At 47.8% G+C, this 13900-nt stretch overlaps 1 protein-coding gene across 1 annotated transcript in view; it reads right to left on the bottom strand.

Moving 5' to 3' along the window:
• MIER2 (MIER family member 2) overlaps window positions 1-13900 on the bottom strand; it is a 257039-nt gene that overhangs the window by 18642 nt on the left and 224497 nt on the right. Inside the window, exons 10-11 of the mRNA XM_029613549.1 lie at window positions 11592-11686; window positions 447-574 (exon numbers count right to left, since the gene is read on the bottom strand). Coding sequence (XP_029469409.1) covers window positions 447-574; window positions 11592-11686 — 223 coding nt within the window. The remainder of the gene's footprint in view (window positions 1-446; window positions 575-11591; window positions 11687-13900) is intronic.

The raw sequence follows: 13900 nt of genomic DNA, 5'->3' as shown, positions 1-13900 counted from the left end.
ACAGTTGTCCTTTCCTAGATTTTTCAGATAAATGAGTGATAAGTTTATGTAGCACAGTCAGTATCTCCCAGAGAGGGAGGGGAAGGGGAGCAGGAAGTCTCCTCCTGGCTACATGTACCCTTATATTGCTTATAGGAAGGGAGCCCCAGTTATTGCTATGACTCATAGTGGTTGGATTTAGGCCCATGATTGTAGGGTTCTGGATGGTGAAACATGGTCCCTAGCCAAGAAATGGTGATCCTGCAATGACTGGACTAGGTAAATAGGACTAGGTAAATAGGGAGGTAATACAAAATAGGGGAAAAAAAAATCCCCAGATATTTGTGAATGAAGGCTAATGGTGCTAATGGTGCTGGATCCAACTCCAGTTCTAATTGAGCTGCAAGCCCAAAGGAGCAAGAGGGAAAACTGCCACCCTCATCCCTCCTAAAACAAATATTACGCACATTGTTCCAGGGTGGAGACTGTATTTCTTCCTTCCAAAGCGAGTTTGTTGTGTGAAATAGTCATACCGTTCAGATTTCTTCCATATGTAATAATACTCCACACACTCTAAAACTGACCGTGTCCGCACCTGTGGAAAATATACCCAAGAAAAGGATGAAAAAACATATTCATTGAGGAAAATGTTTATTGATCTCATTAAAGCAGAGTTGCTTATCTGTAACAGGTGTTCTTTGATAACAGCAAGATATTAGTCCTCACACTTGTGAACTCATTGAATGGAGCCTGGTCCAGAACTTTGATCTCAAAGATTCTAGAATTTTCAAACATGCCCTACTGAGCATGTGCAGCTGTAGTTATCACCCTGCCCTCTAGGCAGAACTCTCTGTCTATGATACAGCTCATAGATGGGTTTCGTGAGGCATAACAACCTGCTACTCTCGGAGAACACCTGTTCCATGTAAGCAACTCTGCTTTCTCCAAGGACAAGCAGGATGGTAGTCCTCACAAATTGTTGATTCCCAAGCTATAGGCTGTCCGAGCAGGACAAATGGGAAACCGCACATTGCTGAAAGCACCATATCTATCCCTTTTGCCTGTGAGGCAGTCGACTCACAAAGGGGTCTAGGCGGGAAAAGAGCTAGGTTCTACAAAGAGAAAACCATAGAAAAGACCGATACACAAAACCCCAATGCGTAGCAGAGGTGCCCTAAGGCAGTGGAGTGATGTGAATGCCAGCAAGAAATATATTCCGCATCACGGAAAACATTACAAGCAGGGTTTCGGATCAGTAAAACCTGATGACAGTAGGTCTAGAACCTCCTGGATACAGGAAAGAATCTAGAGATGCAAACAAGAGAAGAACTCTTTGACGAAGACTGCATAGTTTCCTTCAGTGTTATAAGACAACCAAAACACCAGTTGGGGCCCAAGAGCTCTCCAGAAAGAAACTGCAGCCAACTGGCATTTGAAGGACAGAATACATCTGCAGAAGTGTGCCCCATGTTTGGCTAATAGGCACAATGGACAGAAAAAAATAAGCAATGCTTGGAAGAATAATAAGCAATAATGGCAGGATCTGTGACAGACTCTACATGTCAAAGTACCAGACATAGCTGACCATGCAGGACAGCATCAAGAGTTTCAGGGGATGAAAGGCAATCCCTGAATCGGATCACTAGCCGAAACCCTTGAGCAGGGAGATAAGTTAGGTCTGAAGCTCACCCATACTACACCCTGGGCAGGGCTATCCATTATGTTTATAGGATAGTTCAGGTGAGCAGGAAGGCATTTTGGACAACCCAGTGAAGTGAGAAAAGCTAAAGGCAGTACTGGCCAGAACTTGGTGAAAAAATGGTGCATCTTTCCCTACAGGTATACACTAAGATATACCACGAATGCCTTAGCTTTTCTTCCCTTCCCCTCGACATTCCAACTGGAAGTCGAAAGGAGCAAAGAACACAAGGAGGCAGACCGCTGGACTGCGGGGTAAGGATAAGTTGCTAGTGTTACAGAAAGGGGGTCTTAGGAGACCTTCGCCTTCTGTTATGCGCATGCAGGCTTTGGCTAGATGTAGCAAGAGATGCCATGAGCAGCTGCTGCACGAGAATAGGAGATGTGTGCTCTTTGACCTCAGTGAACCCAGAGAGGAGCTCCGGGGAAACCAGAGGCTGGTGAGACAAATCTGTGTCTGGGTCAAGACCAAGCCTAGGCCCCTGCCGACCTGCATCCTCAGTGAGACCAACCACCCTTGGTTGGTCTCTGAGTGGTTCTCAGACTACTCCAAGCCCTTTTGGACCGCCGCTGGGAACAGCAATGGCAGCAGGCCGGTCAGGAGACAAGGGCAGAAGAAGGCTCTGGAACATGAAGACTCAGACAAGAGACTTGGGATGAGAAGACTCAGACGAGAAGCCTGAGATGTGAAGACTCAGACGAGCAGCTACAGCACGAAGACTAAGGATCAAGGTTTTAGGAACAAGTACTGGTTTGAGGCTGCGACTCAGCGAGCCCTACACAGCCCACAGCCCATGGACTGGTCATGGACCACGCTTGAGTGCGAAGCAGACTCTAGACAAATACGTGGTAGTCGAAGCCGGAACACAGCAAAGATTCAGTAGACACCTGTACCAAGGTGCGCCCTACACAGCCGCCTGTGGCTGGTCGCGGACCACGCTTGAATGGCACAGGTTCAATCAGAGTCTTAGGCATGGACGGTGCAGCCACCAGAACATCTGAGGGCCGAGACAAATTCCAGGGTAAGGGACCAAGATGAGACTTGGCTTCGAAGTGAAGATGACCCTCCGGAGACTAGTGCTGCGAGACGAGAAGGCTGGCCCATGCCACGAGGTGATGAGACACGACATGACATGCCAGAGAAGGTAGCCATGATGAAACAAGGGTCCAGGAAGCAGAAGCAGAGATGAGGCATCAGGAAGGAACCTAGCTGACCGAGGCTCCAATGTCCGAGAACAGGAACCAGACGAAACGGATTTACCCTCGGGATGGACATCTGGAGGACTCGAGGAGCTGGAACATCACAGAAAGACCACGAGACATCAGGAAAACTATGAAACATCAGGAAGAGACCAGGAACATGAAGAAGGATGAGGGATCCCACAAAGAACAGGAAATACCAGCAGGAGTGAAGACGAGAAGTCCTTGAGACAAAATAACTCCTTGCGAAGGCAACTAAGGACTGGAAGCTGGGCCCTATATAGGGCTGAAGATCAGGAGACGCCCTGGGAGGAGTCCAGGTGGGGCCAGGAGGCTGTCCCTTTAAATCTCTGAAGGAGGCGCGGCCCGCACCCTGGGAGACAGGAAGCAGGAAATATGCAGAACCATGGCCAGCAGCCTGCAGGAGCAGTGCAGGGAAAAGCCGGGCCTCTACATAGGCCCCGATGTCAGCAGCGGCTCCTGCCACTGCTGGAGGCACCGAGGGAGGCTCCAGCCACCAGGAAAGCCTGGGGGGACTGCGGCCTCCAGGCCATGAAGCTGAAGAGAGCGTCGGCGGCACTCCCTGCCGTAAGAGGGTCCCGATAGGCGTAGCTCCAAGCCGCGCTAAAGATTAAAGTCCACGGCTCCTGCGCTGTGGAGGTAAGTGCAGAATCATAACAGCTGGGTTGTATATCTCAACCCCAAGTGAAAACTCGCTGCCGATTCCAGTAGGAAGTTACCTCCCGAGATAGATCCCTCAGTCTGCTCGGAACAGCCGAAAGAGAGTGAATCCCCAGGGAAGAACTCCAGAAACACACCACAAAGAGACAGAAAGCTGGGGCACTGCAAGTGCAAACCCCTGTAGAACAGGATTTCTTCACCAGCCTGGAAACAGGTTACCAGGGCAGGGTCAGTGTGATTTCAGAATAGACTGTCACCAACCTGGCTTAGATATTATCTCAGACATGATTACATATACTTCCCCCAAGGAAGCACATGGTCTAGTAAATGGAACAGTTACATGAACCAGGACTCTCCTGTCTGCAGACAGGGTTATCCCTAAACTGGGGAATTATAGCTTGCAAGCCACTGCAACTAAAGAGTAGCACCTCCGTTGCGGGGTCCCACGTCCCCCAACTACCTCAGCCATGGATATGGTGAGAGGTGAAAAGGCTTACTTGCCAATTAGATGGACTAGAACTTTCCTCATTAAGGTAGGGTCCCACAGATGAAAATGACTGGCAATAATGGTCCTCCATGAAAAACGCCCATTGAGTTCAGCAGGTATCAAAGCTGACTCCCGGATGGGAGAAACCCCCTAATCTTCACCAGGAAGCTACTCTGAAGAGGAGACTCCTAGTACAATGAGGAGACCGAATTTGGAATGACTCCCTCACGAAATAGACCTGCTGTGCCTTAGGACAACCTAAGGAGAGTGCTACCTTCTGACAGGCTCTTGGATCCTGCGAGGAACAGAGAGCGACTGCCAGTCAGAAGCAGTGACATCCCTTCTCCAGGAAACAGAATGAGGGCCACCCATTGTAGGGGTGGACAACTAGGCATCCAAGGGGGAAACCTATAAGGGTCGCCCTGGAAATCCAGTCATATCTCCCCTTCCTAAAGGAACAGGAAAGCAATGGGAATTGGGGCATCCCAATCCCAAAAAAACCTTCCAACTCTCCAGTTGAGAGTTGGGTTAGTCACTGATCGCTGAGGTTCAAAAGCGACCAAATCTGCCACTTGTAGCCACCCTTAGATGGGGTAGGCCACCATGGAAATCAATAGAGGGACCCCAGCAAAAACGGTCCAATGACTGCTGCTGACCCCAGACCTGGCCTACAAGGAGACGCACAGATTCAAAAGAATTGAGGCTCCAGTTTGGCGATAAACCTGCAAGGGACGGAGCCCCAAGGGCTTCCCCACAAAGGGGATTTCTAACAAGAGAGGGATCAAAAGACAGACCTCTTCTGAGGAAAGAGAAGACTCCTGACACTACTCTCCTGGTATCCACTCCCATAGGGATTTGAACAGGAGTGCAGTCTTAGATCAGTCCTGTGGCTGTGATACAAAATCTGTTGTGCTCGCCACGAGAAACACATACACACCCACCCATACAATAGAGCACAACTGGAAAAATAGTGCCCTCCTCTGTAAAAGCTCCTGACCAGTACTCATACAGTGGTATCCCATCCTACAGATGGCAACACACCTAAGAACCTACTCGCCATGCTTGTGAGTAGAATCCCATAGCACAGCAATGACCGAGCACCACCTGTTAAGAGTCGGTGGCTGCATGATACCAAAAAGCAATCAGTGTGTGATGGCGCTTCCGCGGCAGTGCTCCCAAGCACCTTATGGTGCAGAACAGATGAGGAAGCTGATATTTTGACATGACGATGGTAGAACCCTGGCATGGCTGTGTACTGCACCAACAGAGAGAATGCCACTTGCCAGTGCCCAGGGCCCCTGCCTTACCCAACTGCACGCTGTGGTCCACTGTCGCACTAACTCCCAATGGAGTACATAGGAGGTTGGATAAGTTCTTGGAGGAGAAGTCCATTAACTGCTATTAATCAAGTTGACTTAGGGAATGGCCTCTACTATTACTGGCATCTTCTTAGTGTTTGGGTACTTGCCAGGTTTGGCCTCTATTGGAAACAGGATGCTGGGCTTGATGGACCCTTGGTCTGACTCAGCATGGCAATTTCTTATGTTCTTATGTTTGATGACAGCGTCCTCAATACCACTGGGGGCTCTGATTATGATGTGGTGCTGGGTGGCGTTCTGTAGCATCGCCCCCATGGTATCTCCAGTACCTGATAATGCTCAACACAGCCCTTGAAATGGCGTCAGGAATGGCACTCCACCGTTTCCCTCTTGGAATGGCAGCACCAAAATCCATGATGACTGGGTAACCAAGGAATTGGATCGAGGAAGAGTGCTCGATGTCATCTACTTGGATTTCAGCAAAGCTTTTGACACGGTCCCGCACAGGAGACTGGTGAATAAAATGAGAAGCTTAGGAGTGAATGCCGAGGTGATGGCCTGGATTGCAAACTGGTTGACGGACAGAAGACAATGTGTGATGGTAAATGGAACTCTCTCTGAAGAGAGAGCGGTTTTAAGCAGTGTACCACAAGGATCAGTGTTGGGACCGGTCCTTTTCAATATCTTTGTGAGCGACATAGCGGAAGGGATAGAAGGTAAAGTCTGTCTTTTTGCGGATGACACTAAGATCTGCAACAGAGTGGACACGCCGGAAGGAGTGGAGAGAATGAGACGGGATTTAAGGAAGCTGGAAGAGTGGTCGAAGATATGGCAGCTGAGATTCAATGCCAAGAAGTGCAGAGTCATGCATATGGGGAGTGGAAATCCAAATGAACTGTATTCGATGGGGGGAGAAAGGCTGATATGCACGGAGCAGGAGAGAGATTTTGGGGTGATGGTGTCTAATGATCTGAAGTCGGCACGAATGGTCCCTGGATTAAGGCGATAGCTAAAGCCAGAAGAATGCTGGGCTGCATAGAGAGAGGAATATCGAGTAAGAAAAGGGAAGTAATTATCCCCTTGTACAGGTCCTTGGTGAGGCCTCACCTGGAGTACTGTGTTCAGTTCTGGAGACCATATCTCCGAAGAGACAGAGACAAGATGGAGGCAGTCCAGAGAAGGGCGACCAAAAAGGTGGAAGGTCTTCATCGAATGACTTATGAGGAGAGATTGAAGAATCTAAATATGTACACCCTGGAGGAAAGGAGGAGCAGAAGTGATATGATACAGACTTTCAGATACTTGAAAGGTTTTAATGATCCAAAGACAACGACAAACCTTTTCCTTATGAAAAAAATCAGCAGAACCAGGGGTCACGATTTGAAGCTCCAGGGAGGAAGACTCAGAACCAATGTCAGGAAGTATTTCTTCACAGAGAGGGTGGTGGAAGCCTGGAATGCCCTTCCGGAGGAAGTGGTGAAGACCAGAACTGTGAAGGACTTCAAAGGGGCGTGGGATAAACACTGTGGATCCATAAAGTCAAGAGGACGTCAATGAAGAGTGGGTGGTTCGCCAGAATGACGGCTACTGCCTGGGGATAATACCCTTATTCAATAAACATACACACGGTTACTGCGACTCCAACATCGCTCTAAGCTTCAATGGCAAGAGGAAATGTGGAAAAAAGGATTTGCACTCACAAAGCGGGGAGTGGCTGGCTTGTTGCGGCGGTTGCTACCCCAAACCAAATAAGCCTGATGCTTCACTTTCAATGCATATCCAGCATAGCTCTCTGCTTCAACGGCAGGGGAGAAGAAAAACTGATACTTCACGCATATCCAGCATAGCTCTCTGCTTCAACGGCAGGGGAGAAGAAAAAACTGATGCTTCACGCATATCCAGCATAGCTCTCTGCTTCAACGGCAGGGGAGAAGAAAAAACTGATACTTCACGTATATCCAGCATAGCTCTCGGCTTCAACGGCAGGGGAGAAGAAAAATCTAATACTTCACGCATATCCAGCATAGCTCTCTGCTTCAACGGCAGGGGAGAAGAAAAACAACCAATAAGGGCTGAATAACATAGTCTGGGTAAACAAATAAGCATGGGTGTAGCTTGCTTATTGCGGCGGTTACTACCCCTAACTAACCAAGCTTGATATTTCACTTGGATGCAGCTCCATCACTGCTCTCTACATTAATGGTGGGGATGAAAGGGAAATAGAACCAAAGGTTACTAAGAGCCAAGAGAAACAGATAAGTATGAGAAAAAAGAAGTGTGAAGCTTGCTGGGCAGACTGGATGGGCCGATTGGTCTTCTTCTGCCGACATTTCTATGTTTCTATGACCAATGGTGCCCATGGTGCTCTGCGGTGGTATCCTGTGGCATCCAGTCGCATCCACTGGTGCCCACCTTGGTGATGGCACCCATGGGGCCCATAGTGCTCTCGCGCTGACCAATGATGGATCGCATCAATGGCACCAAATGATGCTGCACCCAAGGCTTAGATGGCGCTTGACCATGTCTTGACCAATTCGACAATATATAGTGCCATCCCAGGCAACCCCGGACATCAACACCGGCAACACCGATAGACGTTGATGGACCAGCGGTACAGAGGATGCCAGGAGCACTTGCAGACAGAGGCTTTGCGGTCCCAACACAGCCCCGACACACCTCATCGGCACCCGAAGGAACCGATGACTGCTGGCGCTATCAACAGATCCCCTCAGCTCACTTATATGCCCCAAGGGCGTCGATGCTGCGAGCTCGATGGCGTCCCTCACCAGTGGCCATGGCTGACAGTAACCCTAGTGCTCATTAGCATTGATGGTGCAGGAAGCCAGGCAGGGCCTTCCGATGCCCCCTGATTCCAATGGCTCAGGGCCCTCGAGATCATTATCATCCATAGTGCCCGATAGCATTAGGCCAGTGATGGGACAGCATGATGCCCCTGGGTGCTACGTCTGGACACTGCAAAGGAGTCTATAGGGAACTGGACCACTGCTCCTAGATGCCCCAGCACTCTAGGGTGCATCGGAATGATGGCGACCCCAGTGCTCGACAGCACCAAAGTTGTCCAAGGCCCAAAACCCCTGTAGGCCAAAGGCTTCAGTAGCACTTGAGAGCTCTCAGGATCCCCGGTGGTCGATGGCTTCAAGGGTGACCAGGGCGCTCATTGGCGATCCCAGTGCCTAGTTGATGGTGCTTGACATCATTGAGAGCGGCAACAAATGACATTGCTAGCCAAGATGCCCGATGGCCTCCATGGCGGCCCTGCACCTCAGTGGCATCGAGAGCATCAATGGCATTGAGGCGTCTCCACACCATGATGGCATCGATGGGACTGAGTGTGGCCACGCATGCACCTTGATTAGATCGAGGGCATTGAGAGTGGCTCCGATGGCGCCGAGGAGGACCATGGCGCTCAATGGCAGTCCTGGTCCCCGTCACCGTCCGGACTGCAACACTAGAGGTCAATGCCACTATTCCGCTGCATTGAGGCCTAAGGCACTCGATAATGCTAAGGTCGATGCCATTCCTCCGGTGCATCGAGGCTCTACAGCACCCGCCGACACCTACGGCACAGAAGGCCCAGCCACTGCTGTCGAAGAATGCATGGCATTTGATGGTGCCCACCTGGCCCTTACAGCATCGAAGACATTCATGCACCTCGATGGCATTCAGGGCGCCTTGGCACTTCGGTGTCAAGGGTAACCATGGTGCTCAATAGCAGACCTGGTCCCCGATGCAGTCCTGACAGTGACAAGTCAGACCATCAGTGCCACTGGCACAGGTGTGCATTGGCAACTGTTACTGGGCACGGCACCAAAGTGCAGCAGCAATGCCGTTTGCCCAGGCTCCTGATCACCCTCTCTCACAAGGAGACTGCATTGCTTTATCAGGCAAGCAGGAAGGGAGGCAAAGTCTTCCAGGGCTCCTGCCAGTTCTTTGAATTCCAGTTACTTTGAATGTGGGGAGGATGAGCTATCCCCGACACAGGAATGGTGTGGTCCTCTATCTCTTCACTGTCCAAACCTCCATTGATGCCAATCGATTGGTAAAACGACATTGAACTCCTGCCCGTGTAGAACTCAGGCAAGTCCCCAGGCTCAGCAACCTACATGGATTGCATTCTGTCAGTCCTGCCAGCACCTGACAAAGGTACAAAAACAGAGAGCAAGGAGAGAACAAATATATTAAACTTCAGGTGCAGTATTTATTTAATAAGGGACAGTATTAGACTCTGCCAGGCTGCACAGCGACTAAGGTCCATCATGTGGCTGGCAGACGGTGGAAAGAAGAGGAAAAAAAAAAACTACCATAAGGTAAGGGAAAGAAAAACAGCTGCGGCTGTAGAAAAATAATCAGATACAAAAACTGTGAGGAGATTGCAAAGCTGAATACTGTGACACACATGTGTCCCACGACCACATGGCTCCGTGGAAAAAAAAAGAGACTTAGGGACTCTGCCTAGGGGGGCAGAGTGATAACTACGGCTGCACATAGTCATTAGGGCATGTTTGAAAGTTCTAGAATCTTTGAGATCAAAGTTCCGGAGTGGGTGCTATCCTATGATGTCACCCATATGTGAGGACTACCATGGTGCTTGTCCTTGGCAAACAAACAACTGCAAACTGGACTACAAAGTGTGAAAAAGAGACATGATAGATGTGGAGAAAGAGGTAATGAGTCTAAAAAATATGATCTGACTGAAATGGCAGAACAGAGGAGATCTTTCCTGTGCAATTTTATGAGATTGGGCCTCAATCTTGCATTATTCTACAGAATATAAATTATACATTTCACTGTTGGGATGCTAGCTAGTGTTCTATTGCTAACTAGAAGATCTGATAAGTATGATAAAGTTGATGAAGTAGCACTCAGATTTAGGGGAGAAAGCTGAACAAGCATTGAAGATATGGTGATAATGACTAGCCAACGAGCACAGCTGCAGCAGTAGCCTGCTGTTAGTTATAGGAGGTTGGTACAGTACCTGGTCTGTGAGATGGGGTTAGAGTGTTTGATTCAGTCTTTAAAGAATGGCCCTCTAAAAGCTAGATACTTACATGTGTTAAGAAATGGTATCATACTAACAAATGTCTTGCTCAGAAGAAAGGAGACCAATTCTGCAGAATTGCTTCTGTACATAGAAAATATATTGCAAGTTCTGTAGTCATATAGATGGAAACATGATGGGGTCCATTTTCAGCTTCTGGCCAGCTTGCAAAGTTAGCTGGATAAACTTATCTAGCTAACTTTGGCAGGGTATTCAGTGGTGCAGTATTTATAAGTTCTCCGGCTAAATGCTGCTGAATATAGACCCTGATGTTTCATATCATTGTTTAGCTGTAGATGGAAGTGGAACAGCTAGCCAAAAGTGAATTCATAAAACTCATCCAGCTATACAAATTAAGAGGGAAATATTTTAAGTAATTTCTTTGCCTAAAACAATGTTTTATATGTAGGTCTATGGGGTCTTTGAAAATTGTTTGCTCTATCTGCATGTAAAAGTAGGAGCAGAATGCCAGTACACATGTACTTTTACATGAAGAGAATGGAGATATTCCTAGGGGTAGAGCCTGGGCAGGGTAAGCACTTATGCACATAGATGAACATTTAACATATGTATGCATTCACAAACATGCATAATTTTGCTGGTAAAAATACCCACGCAAATAGTAAGTGTAGGTTTGTGCGAGTAATTTTTCCGACTCAATTTTCAAGAGGCATTTTTCCCTTTTGAAAATTGATATCAAATCTGTTAGTAAAAAGTACATGCAGATTTTATACTTCTGCGCACAGTTTGAAAGTTGTCCTCTTAGCCTATAACTGCTATTTCCTGTCACAAGAACTAATGTATATATGCTAAGTCTCTAATTCATAAATTGGTGAGAATGGATGAATGAACAAAAAATGTTAAATCTTGAGCCCCAAGCTTTAATCATTTATATACTTATTAGGACTATGATGATATGATATAATTTCCTTTGCATGACCTATGTATTTTTATTACATAAAATTTCATTTTTGAACTTTCCCACTTGTAGTTGTGTTGTGTTTGGCCATCTGTGTTTGCAAAACACTTCTGACTATCCTGACTAGTATTAATTAAAACTGAATCAGTTCTGTATGGAGAATACTGTTGTGAAGGAGTGCTATATTAAATCAGTAGCACCAAGGGCCCCATCTAGATGACATGGCATGGCAGTAATGGGGCTCTTTACCTTATTAGCTTGTATGAGATGAAAATTTTTACCATGGACCCTGAACCCGTGCTCAAAGTTTCTGCATTCTTCCTCACTCCAGGCACAGAGTTCATCTGTAGTAAAAAAGAGAGAAATTCACCAGCTACAAAGATTCAAAGGACTTTGTAGAGAAAGAAAAATCAGATTTCCTCTGCTTTCAGGCTGGCCAGTCTACACATGTGGGCTATGCACACCAACCAGCAGATGGAGACAGAAATCAACTGACTCACTGATATCACACTCATATAGCACTGCACTGACGTCAGCCTGCCAGTATTCTCAGTCTCCAGCATGGTGGACATACTTCCCATGCTGGAAGCTTAGCCCTAACTAGACCGGATGAACAGAAGATTCTGGTGGGCAGCTCCTGAGGTGACAGATGGATTCTTCTTCCCTCATTTGAGCATAGCCCTTGGCTGTTTTTAGTGTCTGTTTTTAGCTTGCAAGGATGTAAAATTTTGCTGAAAGAAGAGTTGGCTCTTAAAGTGATAGACCTGTGCTTCCTCCCTCAGTGGAGCTGGTAAGAACAAGGGGTTTCTAGGGGGTTCTGACTCCTTTGGACATTCTACTTTGTTTACCCTCTCTCCGCCCCCCCCCCCCCCCCCGTCCTTATTGCTCCTGCTCTCTCTTGGCTTTGGTTGTCTTTGTGCAATAAAGTTTAAAAAAAAACTGGAGAGTCATCATTAAAAAAACTGGAGAGTCATCATTAAAAAAACTGGAGAGTCATCATTAAAAAACATGGAGAGTCATCATTAAATTGTTCCTGCTCAGCAGCTGAGGTCCGCAGCAGACTGAAGGCTGGGTTTTGGTGTGAGGGATGTTAAACATGGACCATGCCTGAGAGAGTCAGGATGAGTCACAGGAATGTGCATCTCTGCAAGGGGGGGGGGGCCTGGGACAGGTTTGGGTGAGAGTTTTTCAGCCAGTGCTGAGTGGAGCATTCGACAGCATCTCCTGGCAGGGGACTTTCTAGCTGGTGCCCAGCATTTATTCGGCTGAATAAGGCTTCCCAGGATCCTCTGGCGCATGTGCAGTCTGCTGTTTCCTACCGCAGAGACAGAAGAGTCACTAAATGTTAATGTTGTGAGGAATCAGGCCGAACGATAGACGGGCAAGGGAGCTGCTCAGTCAGTTGGGGCTAGTGTTTCAATCTGACTTCCAGCTTCTACGAAGTGCATACCAGCCATATGCAACTATGGCAAGTAACGGTTCTTGCCTCCTGTTGTGAGTTCAGCAGCTCTTCTAATTGAAAGCTATGCTGCAGCTGCCCTTTTTTCAATGCAGTAGTCACCCCTCGCTACCTCCCTACAGACGGTGATAATTTTAGCCTGAAAGAAGGGTCCCCCTTTTTTATTTCATCTGAAATCCCCATTAGGACGAAAACGAACCAGGTGGTATGTTGAGCTAGGAGATAGTGCTCCAAGATGGAGTCAGTTGCACTGTGCTTCCCACCGGCAGTTTGAATGGGTGGAAACGGTGGCCATGTTTGTGTGCAAGAGAGCGAGAAGCCTCTTCTATTTGGCCCAAAGATGTGGTTCAGCCTGGGTTGTATCCACAGTTCCAGTGGAGCAGAGTCTGGCTTCCCATTTTTAGCTTGGCATTGGCATTGATTATTCCAGGTACAGCTGTGGAAATTGTCTCTGGTCTTGAAAACTGCTCCAGTGTTTACGTTTGGTCCAGAGATATGAGCAGAGAGCCCTTGTGGGTATTACCCCTTACAGGAAATTTCCTCAAAAGTTTAGTGCTGGTATGAGACCTGCTCCAGAGAGGTGAAATGCTGGTTGAACATCCTCTGTAAGAGAATGTTTTCCATGATATGCTGCTGCCAAGCCTGTTCTGCCTGGAATTTCAGACCTTCCTGGGAAACAAGCTGAGGCTAGTTTACATGAAGGATGGGTGCTTTTCTTTAGGCTTCTTTGGTTGCTCTTGGATATCTTCTCCAACTCTAACTTAACCAACTGCTGGTTAGAGGATAGCTACTGTTTGGGGACCAATTGGTGAAGATGGCAAAGGTATAAGGGGACTTAAAAGATCCCAGGTTGCCGGAAGACAGGAAACCTGGTCCACCCATACCTGGATGATTGGTTGATCCACTCAGAGTCCTTCGAGGGTAGCCAGATAGCTTCCTGGAGGGTGATACAGTTATTGTAGGAGCTGGGTTAGGTTATCAACCGGGCTGAGGGCAATCTGCAACCATCTCAAAACAGTGTACCTGGATGCTCGATTTAAATACATCCACTGGATGAGTATATCTCCCAGAACCATGGATTTGGACGTTGCAAGATCAG

Source organism: Rhinatrema bivittatum, chromosome 8, assembly GCF_901001135.1.
Source record: "Rhinatrema bivittatum chromosome 8, aRhiBiv1.1, whole genome shotgun sequence".
Lineage (NCBI taxonomy): Eukaryota > Metazoa > Chordata > Amphibia > Gymnophiona > Rhinatrematidae > Rhinatrema > Rhinatrema bivittatum.
The sequence above is the reverse complement of the archived record's forward strand: the minus strand, read 5'-3'. Positions and strand labels throughout refer to the sequence as shown.